The 12552-nt window shown below is 43.8% G+C and overlaps 1 protein-coding gene across 1 annotated transcript; it reads right to left on the bottom strand.

Moving 5' to 3' along the window:
• Positions 1–58: 58 nt before the first annotated feature.
• LOC142208647 (E3 ubiquitin/ISG15 ligase TRIM25-like) lies at positions 59–9760 on the bottom strand. The gene is made up of 5 exons (XM_075277276.1): positions 9347–9760; positions 3305–3517; positions 3078–3198; positions 1159–1257; positions 59–1067 (listed from the first exon to the last, which is right to left on the bottom strand). Exons 1-5 carry the CDS (start codon positions 9758–9760, stop codon positions 481–483), a joined length of 1434 nt encoding a protein of 477 aa, XP_075133377.1. The 3' UTR covers positions 59–480.
• Between the last annotated feature and the right edge of the window lie 2792 nt (positions 9761–12552).

Genomic DNA, 12552 nt, shown 5'->3' with positions numbered 1-12552 from the left:
AGATGCAAATATTCATTGACTCTTAATTTTATATAGTATTTTACATATGTCTTTAAAATAAATGTTGCAGATATCACATACATGGAGTGTGACACTGAGGTCGGTAACCGGTCCTCGTATGTTAGAAAGCTATGCAAATAAAAAGTTTTGTGTCACGCAAAAAACATGGAAACCGGAGGATGCTGATGGTTTTGTTCTCAGGGAAGATAGAGGTGTTGACCATCGCTCATTTGTAAGCTTGGCGCGAGTTGAGCGTGCATGTGTATGTTGGTGAAACAGTTGGCCAATACTTACTGAAGGTAACTTATATGGCCACCCTAAGGTATAACTTGAAGGTACTGTCCGCCCCAAGGCTCTTGGAAAGCCTCAGACATCAACACCAGGTACTGTCCTTTAAGCAGTGCCAATGAGCTGAATTAGGAAACCTATTCAGAATACAATTCACTTGAGATAGGTCAATCCCTTAGTCGGTGGTTACTATTAGAAATCTGCTGAAAACTGCCTCTGGAAGCGCTTGTAGTGTGAACTGCTCTGTATTCCTCTTTCTTCTCCAATGGACACAATAGAATTCCAGCTGATGAAAAATATGGGGTACAGAGGCTGGGAGAAGGAAGCGTGAAAGCGGTAAAGAAGCGGCATATCATCTGATGCCTCATGGAAGGACAGCGTCCCCTCATCCCGGTCCAAAAAGATACCCAGTTTCTCCTGCTGTCCTGTGGCTACCAACAGTCTCTCACCATCATGCCAGGCATAGCAACGGGTATTGCTCCATTCTAGGCACCAAGACTGTGAATTCCTCCCCACCAGACATGAGCTTTGATGTCCCTTACGAGAGATACCATGATAAGTGACGCCCAAGCTTACACGATTTCCGGAGAGATGAACCTCCCAATAGTGGCGCCCTTGGGCCATTGGCTCTTTGCCCAGTACTTGGGTATAATGGTCAAAGCGTTCTGTGTTTTCTGGATAAGCCTGGGGCTGCAGTTTGCACAGGACTCTGCGGTTTCCTTGCATGAGACACAAGTTATTATGGGCAGTGTTTGGATCCAGGCTGATATCCCGAGAATCTGCAAATGATAGAGTAATATATTTAGTTTGTGCCTTGCGTGAGATCCACAGACATGTGAGGCGAGAAGAGGAAGAAGTAAAATATCTTACACTGGAGGAACTCTGACCGTACCCGTGGCACCAATGGCAGTAATGGACTTCCCCAGAGCTTAGTTGGTAATATGGGATAGCTGGTGCGTGTGGTCCACACTGTTGCACAAGTTAAAATCAAATGAGAAACAGGGAAAATAACAGCAATATACAATCATGCGTCTTAAAGAAGGTCTATTACCTTCTCCAACAATTCTCATTCCAGAGCACATTACAGTGATAGACAACATGTCTCTGTTATACATGTCACTGTATATGTGGAGAAAGACAACTTTGAAGTGTTATGCAAATTAGTCAGTGCACTGGGGGCGGGGCTTCAGCCCTGGGAGCGCTGCTCTTGCTGCTCAAGTAGTGTAGTGGAAGTCATAGCAGTGGAAAGATCAACTCTCACTGCACAGCATAGTCCAGGCAGGAGAGGATGGGGGTCTCAGTGGTAAGAGCAGTGCTCCAGGTAGCAGAAGGACCGCCTCTAGTGCACCGACTGACTAATTTGCATAAGACTTTAAAGGTGCTGTCTCCATATGTACAAAAGTGACTTATATACCATAGACATGTTGTTTATCACTGTAATGTGGTCTGTAATACAGTGGCGACAGCTGAATAAGCTGGGAGGAGGTAGAAGACCCCTTTAATACTGATTTCTTTTATGTATGGCACTGGGGCTCAGGTAGAAATGCTATTTCTGCACCTTGTATAACTAGTATATAAGTCATCACCCTATTTCGTTCAGATCATTTTCTTAGATCTTATAAATACTGCAATAGTCCTTACACCAATTTCCTTACATCATTCTACCAAGATTTCCCGCACACACATATTACAGATGTGCATATCACATTTTGGTAATAGTGTACCCACTAAGCCTATCCTTTACCTCTGTGATCTTCCATTTCTATATTGGGGTACATGAAGATTTTTCTAACATTCATATGCAATCTGTGAAAGGCTAAAGTTTTGGCATTTCCCTCCCATGCTGGATGGGAAAATATGGTGCCTCATACGGGTATCACATGGTGACTAGAGATGAGCGAGTACTGTTGGGATCAGCCGATCCGAACAGCACGCTCCGTAGAAATGAATGGATGCACCTGGTACTTCCGCTTTGACGGCGGCCGGCCGCTTAACCCCCCCGCGTGCCGGCTACGTCCATTCATTTCTATGCGAGCGTGCTGTTCGGATCGGCTGATCCGAACAGTACTCGCTCATCTCTAATGGTGACTCAGTACCACTATGGTGCATTCACTTGTAGGGGCTATCCGGGCTGGCTTCTGGGCTAAAGTCTGTCAGTGCTGCACTTTGGTTTTCTGACTAGTTTCACTTGAGAGTCATTCTGCCTCCTTGTGTTCACAGCGGGCATTTACCTGTATTATGGGGATGGATTTACAATTCCAATGATCTAGTCTGCCAGCCCACAATAGTACACAGGAGTGGACGGAAGGAGGGGATCAATTTGGTTGCTGGTTCAATGTGACCACAGGAACCAGCCTGGAAACCTAATAGGCAGCACTGACAAAACCCGAACCAGAAATAGGTCAGATTTAGTCCTTGGATATCCCCTTGTGCTGCTGTACAGGCTCCATCCCCATAGCTGTGCCATGTGCCTAAGGTTACATTCACACTGCGCTTTGTAGACCCCCCATTAAAGTGTCCTTTTGGTATCATTGTGCTGGTATGATTTGGTATAACTTTTTTCCTCTGTACTGAATAGTGCAGTCTGCTGTACTTCCATACTTTTTCATACAGAGGCATACAGTAGAAAAATCATATACTGTACTAATTTTGTTACATTTTTTTTTTACATAGTCTCTTATGATCGATAGATGCCATTGTACACCTATACCTATGTACGCCTTCTTCATTCATCAATTCCATAACAGGACCCAGTCCTATGAATTCCCATTTTCCAATCTCCCACTCACCTTGCTGCACCAGTCTGCCCATGTGATCTGCGCACAATTCTCGTAAGCTCTGTTTAAAGCTAGAGACCGCGGCTTCAAGCCCAGTCCATTGTAATTCCTGAAACGTGGATTGTTCCTCCTCCTGCACAAATGTATTATATAGAGTTATTATGCCTTTAATGTGTGTGCCACCCCTGATGCCCATGTCAATGACACAAGAATCTGCATAAAGTATGGCGAGTACGTACCACAGTCACAAGCTGATCCTGCTGCTGATCTGGAACCACCTGGGCACATTGCATTGTAAGTCCTTCATCCAGGTCTTCACTGCTTGTATTCTTCAGCATCCGATTCTCTGCTTGCTCCATCATCTGCAGAAGACGAAATCCTGAGGCCTGAAGGATTCGTATCATGTCGGAGAAGCCTTGGCTGACCACCCTGCGATGTCTGCTGGATGAAACCTAGGGGGATGATATATGGTTATACATCAGGAGATGGGCACCACAGCAAAACAATCAGAGTAGAAGACTATTCTACAGGGTATAAGGAAAATGTTTGTTTTTGTACCGTGTTAGCCAGTGGTTATGAAATATAAAAAACTAAAAAATTGCAAGTCTTCAGTAGGTGGTATCACCTACTGAAGACTTGCAAGTTTTTTGTTTTTTATATTCTACAGGGTTCATTTTTGCCTTTTGTAGCCAAGCATTCTTTAGTTTAAACCAGAGATGTACTTGAAGCTTCTGGGCCCCAATGCAAAGTCTGTAATAGGACCCCTACCTAGTGCCATTGACAATAGTGGTATATTTTATGTAACAGAGGGAACTTTGGGGTTCCCTCTGCGTTCAGGGCCCATTAGCTACCCCTGCACCCCTTATAGCTATGCTCCTGGTTTAAAATAATGAGGGTGCCTAAAAGGAGAAGCTAAAAGGTCCTACCACAGATGCCCAGGCAGATGTTTACCAAACTAGTTACCTCTGATGCCTAACCTGGAGTGAAAATCTACAGTCCTATGAAAAAGTTTGGGCACCCCTATTAATCTTAATCATTTTTAGTTCTAAATATTTTGGTGTTTGCAGCAGCCATTTCAGTTTGATATATCTAATAACTGATGGACACAGTAATATTTCAGGATTGAAATGAGGTTTATTGTACTAACAGAAAATGTGTAATATGCATTAAACCAAAATTTGACCAGTGCAAAAGTATTGGCACCTCAACATAAAAGTGACATTAATATTTAGTAGATCCTCCTTTTCCAAAGATAACAGCCTCTAGTCGCTTCCTGTAGCTTTTAATCAGTTCCTGGATCCTGGATGAAGGTATTTTGGACCATTCCTCTTTACAAAACAATTTGCGTTCAGTTAAGTTTGATGGTCGCCGAGCATGGGCAGCCCGCTTCAAATCATCCCACAGATGTTCAATGATATCCAGGTCTGGGGACTGGGATGGCCATTCCAGAACATTGTAATTGTTCCTCTGCATGAATGCCTGAGGATTTGGAGCGGTGTTTTGGAGCATTGTCTTGCTGAAATATCCATCCCCGGCGTAACTTCAATTTCATCACTGATTCTTGAACATTATTCTCAGGAATCTGCTGATACTGAGTGGAATCCATGCGACCCTCAACTTTAACAAGATTCCCGGTGCCGGCATGGGCCACACAGCCCCAAAGCATGATGGAACCACCACCAAATTTTACAGTGGGTAGCAAGTGTTTTTCTTCGAATGCTGTTTTTTTTGGACGCCATGCATAACGCCTTTTTGTATGACCAAACAACTCAAACTTTGTTTCATCAGTCCACAGGACCTTCTTCCAAAATGAAGCTGGCTTGTCCAAATGTGCTTTTGCATACCTCAGGCGACTCTGTTTGTGGCGTGCTTGGAGAAACGGATTCTTTCTCATCACTCTCCCATACAGCTTCTATTTGTGCAAAGTGTGCTGTATAGTTGACCGATGCACAGTGACACCATCTGCAGCAAGATGATGCTGCAGCTCTTTGGAGGTGGTCTGTGGATTGTCCTTGACTGTTCTCACCATTCTTCTTCTCTGCCTTTCTGATATTTTTCTTGGCCTGCCACTTCTGGGCTTAACAAGAACTGTCCCTGTGGTCTTCCATTTCCTTACTATGTTCCTCACAGTGGAAACTGACAGGTTAAATCTCTGAGACAACTTTTTGTATCTTTCCCCTGAACAACTATGTTGAACAATCTTTGTTTTCAGATCATTTGAGAGCGGGCTGTCCATGTTCGGCGACCATCAAACTGAACTGAACTTGAATTGTTTTGCAAAGAGGAATGGTCCAAAATCCCTTCATCCAGGATCCAGGAACTGATTAAAAGCTACAGGAAGCGACTAGAGGCTGTTATCTTTGCAAAAGGAAGATCTACTAAATATTAATGTCACTTTTCTGTTGAGGTGCCCATACTTTTGCACCGGTCAAATTTTGGTTTAATGCATATTGCACATTTTCTGTTAGTACAATAAACCTCATTTCAATCCTGAAATATTACTGTGTCCATCAGTTATTAGATATATCAAACTGAAATGGCTGCTGCAAACACCAAAATATTTAGAACTAAAAATGATTAAGATTAATAGGGGTGCCCAAACTTTTTCATAGGACTGTAAGTCTCAAATGCCTCCAGATTGACTGCCGCAGATGCTAATGTATCAGTCACAAAGAGCGCTTGCTGCTGAATTGTCCCCAACATATCTTCCACATAGTTGTTTCCCAAACCCCTGCCACAGATGTCCCACAAAGTGTCAGACTCCCTTTAATTCTCTGGCTGTGTGAATGGAAGCATGTGATCTAGAGAAACAGAAAACCAATCTGCTAAGGCCATCATAATATAGGGCTGACCATGTCAAGAAATGGCCGGAACCACAACAGAAGTAGGTCCTTTTGCAAGTGACTCATAGAGACAACCCCATTAAGGCTTGAGTGGACACAACAACTTATTTCCTTGCAGCGGATATAATATTTAGTTATTATCTGATCTTTTCGCTCTTACAATAATCACTTTGTATCAATAAATCTTCATAGGCAAAATTTTTACAGGAAACAAAAAAAACATAGAACAACACAAAAAGTGACACATTCAAGTGCCTGAAAATACCTTCCCCCTCCCCCCACCCCACATCCTGGATCTGATCTAACATCAGTGTTTACACCTAAAGCCGTGGGAAGGTCTTAAAGTGGAATTGTCTTTTCTTGACGTAAATATTCTCCTATTTATGTTCATCCTGAGGAAATGGTTTAAGGCCATGGACATCTTTATATAATCCCGGAAGACATCTTACTGTAAGTACAGTAGATACTGTACTAAGGCAAGACACCAGCTTGTACAGTAGGTATGAGGATACTTCTCAGACCCAATGTGATAGATTAAGCAATTTTCCTAACATAACAAAATTACCCAAATTATTCTCTTAATGAGAATTGGCCAAGTGTGCACGTTTACTTCAGTGGGGGATACAGACGTGTTTACCGTACAGATAGGAAGACCTTTCAAGATTCCTTTCGGGTTCGTCTTGGGTCGAACATGTTTAGCATGAGCCACACCTTAAATTGGCCTAAAACAAAGTGCTCTCAGGGCTCTGAGGAACCTATCTATCTAACGTCAAGCTCTCTGAGGCTGGGTTCACATCTGCATCGAAGTTGACTCCACGGCAAAAATTGGCAGAGAGAAAAGTCCCAATAATCTCTGAGGTCCTCAGGTGACTGCTGTTTTAGCGGTCCGGCTCACTCTTGTTCTGGTCCCCTGGCGGACCCAAACGACAGAGAGCCCAGTACAGGTGTTATACCTGTTATACTCTTCAGACCCCAGAGTATAACGGGTGGTGGCCCAGGACAGGTGTAAAAAATAAAAAAAAAACATTCATACTTTCCTTTTCCTCCTTTGGGCCTCCTTGCAGTATTTGGTGCTCTCTCCCCTTGCTTGGTGACACCTGGCACTCTCATGTGATGCCCAATCACAGGCCTCAGAAGTGACCCCAGGCACATGACATCACAGGAGAACACCAGACGCCACAAAGAAGGCCCAAATTAAGTAATGGAAGGTGAGTTTTTTATTTTTGTCACTGCACCTGGGCCTAAATCTATTAAATGCTGAGATCTAAAGAGATAATGTGGCGGCCAATTTTGTTCATCCGAAGCGAATCGCCAATAATCAACTAATCGCCAACCAATTTGGAATATTCAGGTTGAATTGGTTTGCCCATCTGTAACCCTTACCTTAACTTATATTTAGATAAAGGGGGTTTCCAGGGTCTAGTGGGAGAGAGGCTAGGTGTCATACCTTCACCCATCTGATATCAATGACCTATGCTACAGATAGGACACCAATATCAACTAACCCCCAAACTCCTTTAAAGACTTCTCTCATGAACCCAATTCAATACAATATCACAACATGATATTCTGAAGACTACCACAGACACATATCGAATAGACATTTCATGACAAAATAACCAAAAATTCATATGCAGCCAAGGGACATCTGCATTTATTTCACTGTCACCAATGGATTGGTCATGTTGAAATCAATGTGTCCCTGTTGTCTTTGGTTGTAGGCTGGTCCCACCATTTGGCCAACATTTTCATCTACAGTTTATGGTTAGCAGGGCTGCATTAAGGATAGTCAATGTCACCGGGCAATAAATTTGGTGGTTCTTGGTGGGTGGGATCAACGTGTTGGATTTTAACATTCCTGCCTATTATGTTCATCCATACACAGATGTTGGAGATACATCTGTGTATTTCTGGTGGAAGTATTGAAAGACCTGGAGGGCATTGGATGTCACCTCCACAGATAAGGAGATCAGTGGGGTTGAGCCGATCTTGGAATGTCAGGATCTTTTATCAAATCCGATTTCCGATCATTTTCCATTCGAACCCGATCCCAATCCCAATGCAAGTCAATGGGATTTTTTTTAATAATTGAAGATCGGATTTTAAAAATGATCCTATTCACTACACAGCATGGAGTCCAAAAATTGTTTCAATTTTTGGACTTCACGCTGTGTAGTGACTAAAAAAAAATCCCGGGCTACTTAGTCCCCCTGGTGTCTGCTTACCTGCACAGATCCACTGCCGCTGCCGCTCCCCGTTCTTCTCAGTCCGGTCCTCTCTCATTGACATGCCTTCAGAGCGCCGTGCGCGCCCCCACCTCCCTAGGCTAGTGGTAGAGGTTATGGGAGTAGGCGGGGCTTGTTGTGGCTTAGGAGAGTGTGGGCGGGGAGAGAATGCATCACTCACGTTTTCCCTCCCAGTACCCACCCACACTCTCCTAAGCCACAAGCCCCGCCAGCATCTATAACACTAGTTTAGGGAGGCGGGGGCCGCAGGGCACTCTGAAGGCATGTCAATGAGAATGAAGAGGAGCGAGAAGAACGGGGAGCGGCAGCGGCAGCACTTCTGTGCAGGTAAGTTGAGTGAAGTTTGCGAGTACTGTAGATGGATACTATCTACTCTTCTGTTTCCTCCCTGCTGTGCCATATGCTGGACTCTGCTACATCTCCATAACTGTACATTGACTTGTCTATCTACTCTTCTGCTTTGTCCCTGCTTTACTGTATATTCAGCTCTGTTACATCTCAGATGTAGCAGAGCTGAGTATACGGCACAGCAGGGAGGAAACAGAAGAGTAGTACGTTCCCATAGGAATGAATGGATGCAGCCGGCACGCAGGGGGTCAAGCGGCCGGCCGCTTCCATTCATTTCTATGGGTGCGTGATATTTGAAACAGGAGTTTCGAATAGTACTCGCTCATCTGATACTATAGTTTTTCCCACAATGATTGGCCAGTAGCCAAGCATTGTGGGAAATAAGCTCCGACCTCGATCCCGCCGGAAAAGATCGGGATCGGAATTCCGATAGCGATCATGAAATTTCAGTCATCATCAGTCATTGATCAGTCATCAATATGCAAATCTTGGATCCTCTAAAAATCACAGGTTGTCCTGCTGCTGGGACTCCAACAACCGGCTGTCACTATGAATGTGTTCAGTTCCCTTGTAGCACTTTTCGGCAGTATAACAGTCCATACTGACCTCAACAAACTGTCTATGTAATGCATGGATATGCTGAATCCACTACCTCAAGAGATAATTTGGATAATAGATGAGGACCAATAAGACCCCTCTTAATTCTGAATTCCATAATAGAATGTTTGACGCTAAGTTTTCTACAAAAATCTAAACTTAATGGGGTTCTCCCATCTTGATAGATTTGTACTGAATCCAACAGAAAAAAAGAAACTCTAAATAAAATTGCTATTATATTACATACCTGAGTACCGGAGGCTTCATGGTCTTCGCCGATAATGGGCAGCTCAAAGTTGCTGCTGTTTTCGGTTTCAAGACTACCGTCCGGCATTTCTTCCTGGAACGGATTTCTCAATGATGTGCCAAAGCTCCTGGCAGGACTGCTGAAGGCATTGAAATCATTAGACCCTTGAAGATGGGAGAAATCGTCCACCATTTGGGCAAGAATATTGTTCTTGCAGAGTCTTGGTGAGGATTCTGGTCGAAATGAGGACCTACACTGTGGGCAGGAGCTAGGCATGCCCTGCAGAGACCAACATTGGGTAATGCATGTCAGGCAGAAGGTGTGCCCACACGGGATGGTGACAGGATCTCGAAACAGGTCCAGGCAGACAGGGCAATAGAGATATTCAGAGCAGAGAAACGCGACAGTGGCCATGTTACTAGAAGTGAAGACGCAGCACTGAGGGGGTCGGAAGTCCCAGGACAATGGCAGGATATAGCTTTTTTGTTTACGCTGTCCTCCGGTATACTGTTAAGCTGCAAAGATATGGATAGAGAAACCATGTATAAACCTTCCACGTGATAAACCTGCTGGTGACGTGTTTGTCACTTTGTCTGAATATGTATAAAGTTTTCATTAACTTGTGGGGACAAAATATTTTTCACAATTGTGTTCCCAAATTGTCATCACTGTATATCACTTTATGTATGCCCCCTCCCCCGTACTTACACCATGCGACCACATCTGTTCCTTCTATTCCAGAAAGGATTCGGATGTTGAGAGGAAGGGTGAATCCATCTTGGAAACCTCTTATGAATATGTGTACAAAGGTGAGTTCCCATAACAAGGTCAAATTGTGAATTTTTTTGTACTGCAGAATTGATACAAAACTGGGCCATTTTGTACTTTTGCAAAAACGGAAAATGTTTGAGTAGAATGCTTACAAAAAGTTACAATAACCACAATAAAAATCACTTGTGTGAATACGCTCATAACATTGTGTAGGTTGCCCTAGTGCTGCCAAAACAGTTATGGACTCCATGAGACCTAGAGATGTCCTGTAGTATCTGGTATGAAGACGGTAGCGGCAGATTCTTTCATTCCACTAAATTGTGAGGTGAGTCCTCCATGAATCAGACTTGTCCAGCAGATCCCATACAGGCTTCATCAAATTGAGATCTGGAGACCAAGTCATCGCTTAGATTTCCATGTCCTTGCAGATGGCCGGTATTTTATATCACTAGACAGCTGACAGTAGGCACACAGGTGCCGGAGATAATGGCGCTGTTAGTTTCAGCTCCGATGTCCCTCCACTGTCAGAAAGGTGGACCTTACAGCTCAGCGTCATCACTGGGCTGTGAGGAATGCCTTCATGACAGTACAATACTATGGAAGTATATTGTTGGGGTGTAGGAGGGGGCATTCCTCGCTGCCCTGTGATGATGCTAGACTATAAGGCCAACCTTTCAGACAGTGGAGAGATATCGGTGTCAAAACTAACGGCATTGATATCTTTGGCACCTGGCTGCATATTGGGAAAGTCGACAGTGTACTGTCAGCTTTCTATCGGTATATCATACCACACCTCTTTGAGGATAAGAAAGAATGGAGCGGCCAGCGCGCAGGGGGTTAAGCGGCAGGACGCCGGCCCCGGAGTCATACGAGTCTTTTTGCAGATCCGTGATTGCGGATAACACGCGGACATGTTTACTACGGATCAGTATTTGCAGACCGTAAAAACCACTATGGTCGTGTGCAGGAGGCCTAATGAAAATCAGATTAAAAACATAATCAACACTTCTCTGCTGTTGCAAAGTTGCCTGACTGCATGCTGGGTGTTGTAGTTCTAACATGTTTGAGCGGCAGTCACATGTTGTGTTCAGTCTTTCATTGTTATGGTTCTACTTGCACAGTGCTATCCAAGTCACAATGACTGGTGGCTGTGGACCAAGTCATAAAACAAGGCGAGGAATTCTTCAGACTCTGTAGGAAATGATTGGGCCATTGCTCATCGGCCCAGTGAGTTATGCCGAGATTGTTTCCACTATCTGCCGGAAAGTCAGATACAGCTGAGAAAACATAGTACCTGGGGGACATAAACAACTTCCTTATCAGCACACACTGGCGGTTATATGTGATAATACATCTGAACTAAGTGTTCCACAAGTCGGGGATCCAGCAGCATCGGCAGGAAGGTTGCTACAGAGGAAAACATTGCAGAAGTGGATTCCGAACGGGGAATATAAAGGAAGGATTTATACTATGAGTCAATCCCAGCTTCACAAAAATGCATATTATGGTGGAGTTTTTACAAAAACATTGTGTTTAAGGTCAGATAAAACATTAATAGTGTGCGCTAAGCAAATGTCAATTGACCAAATACATTGATGTCATCAAATAGTCATATAACTTGGCATTGCTCAACCAATTTAAGGCAAATTCGGTGTGCACAAACTATGTTATGATAAGTAAGGCTACATTCACATTTGCATTGGCAGCCTCTGATGGACCAGAACGAAGAGCCGCAGTTAATGCAAACTTATTTTTATGGGTAGTGGGGGTCCCAAATCACACATGATGTCCCCAGGGATGGAGTACCAAAATAAATTGTGTATTCCCACCTAATGTTCTAAAGATATGGAATCATTTTAGGATTGACCCCAGACCTCCACCAATCCTGAACATTAAGGGGCAGCAGCACTGAATATTGCCAGTTGCAGTTTCCAGTTGACTCAGAGCATTCCTGTACAGGAGTAGACTATAGGCTGGCCATACACATTAGACTTCAGACAGCGGATTTTGGCCATTTTGACTGATTATTGTTTTAGGCCATTTTGACTGATTATTGTTTTGAAGGGGCTCTATCATTGGGAAAAAGTCATTTTTAACTAAGCACACACTTGGATAGGCTTTAGGAAGGCTATCCCACACACAGTCTTTGTATGTTAATCGTCTCAGTAGTTTTTGAATGAGACCATTTTTATTCATATGCTAATTAGCCTCCAGCGAGCACCCGGAAGTCTCATCGTGCACCGTCTGCTATGTCTGGGTGAGCGCAGGGAGAGGAGTCAGCAGCAGCCTGGGTTGTACACATAGCAGAGTCCGCCTGCTGAGACTTCCGATGCTCGCTGGAGGCTAATTAGCATATGAATAAAAATGGTCTCATTCAAAAACTACTGAGGCGATTAACATACAAGAGCTATGTGTGGAATAGCCTTTCTAAAGGC

This window comes from Leptodactylus fuscus, chromosome 6 (assembly GCF_031893055.1).
Source record: "Leptodactylus fuscus isolate aLepFus1 chromosome 6, aLepFus1.hap2, whole genome shotgun sequence".
Classification (NCBI taxonomy): Eukaryota; Metazoa; Chordata; class Amphibia; order Anura; family Leptodactylidae; genus Leptodactylus; species Leptodactylus fuscus.
This window is presented reverse-complemented; position numbering and strand designations above follow the sequence as displayed.

Coding starts and splice junctions, on each gene's coding strand:
- LOC142208647 (XM_075277276.1), bottom strand. CDS start 9,760: ATGGCCACTGTCGCGTTTCTCTGCTCTGAATATCTCTATTGCCCTGTC. Junction 3,518..9,346: donor ATGAAGCCTCCGGTACTCAG/GTATGTAATATA, acceptor TCATCCCCCTAG/GTTTCATCCAGCAGACATCG. Junction 1,258..3,077: donor GGGCAGACTGGTGCAGCAAG/GTGAGTGGGAGA, acceptor CTTGTGCAACAG/TGTGGACCACACGCACCAGC.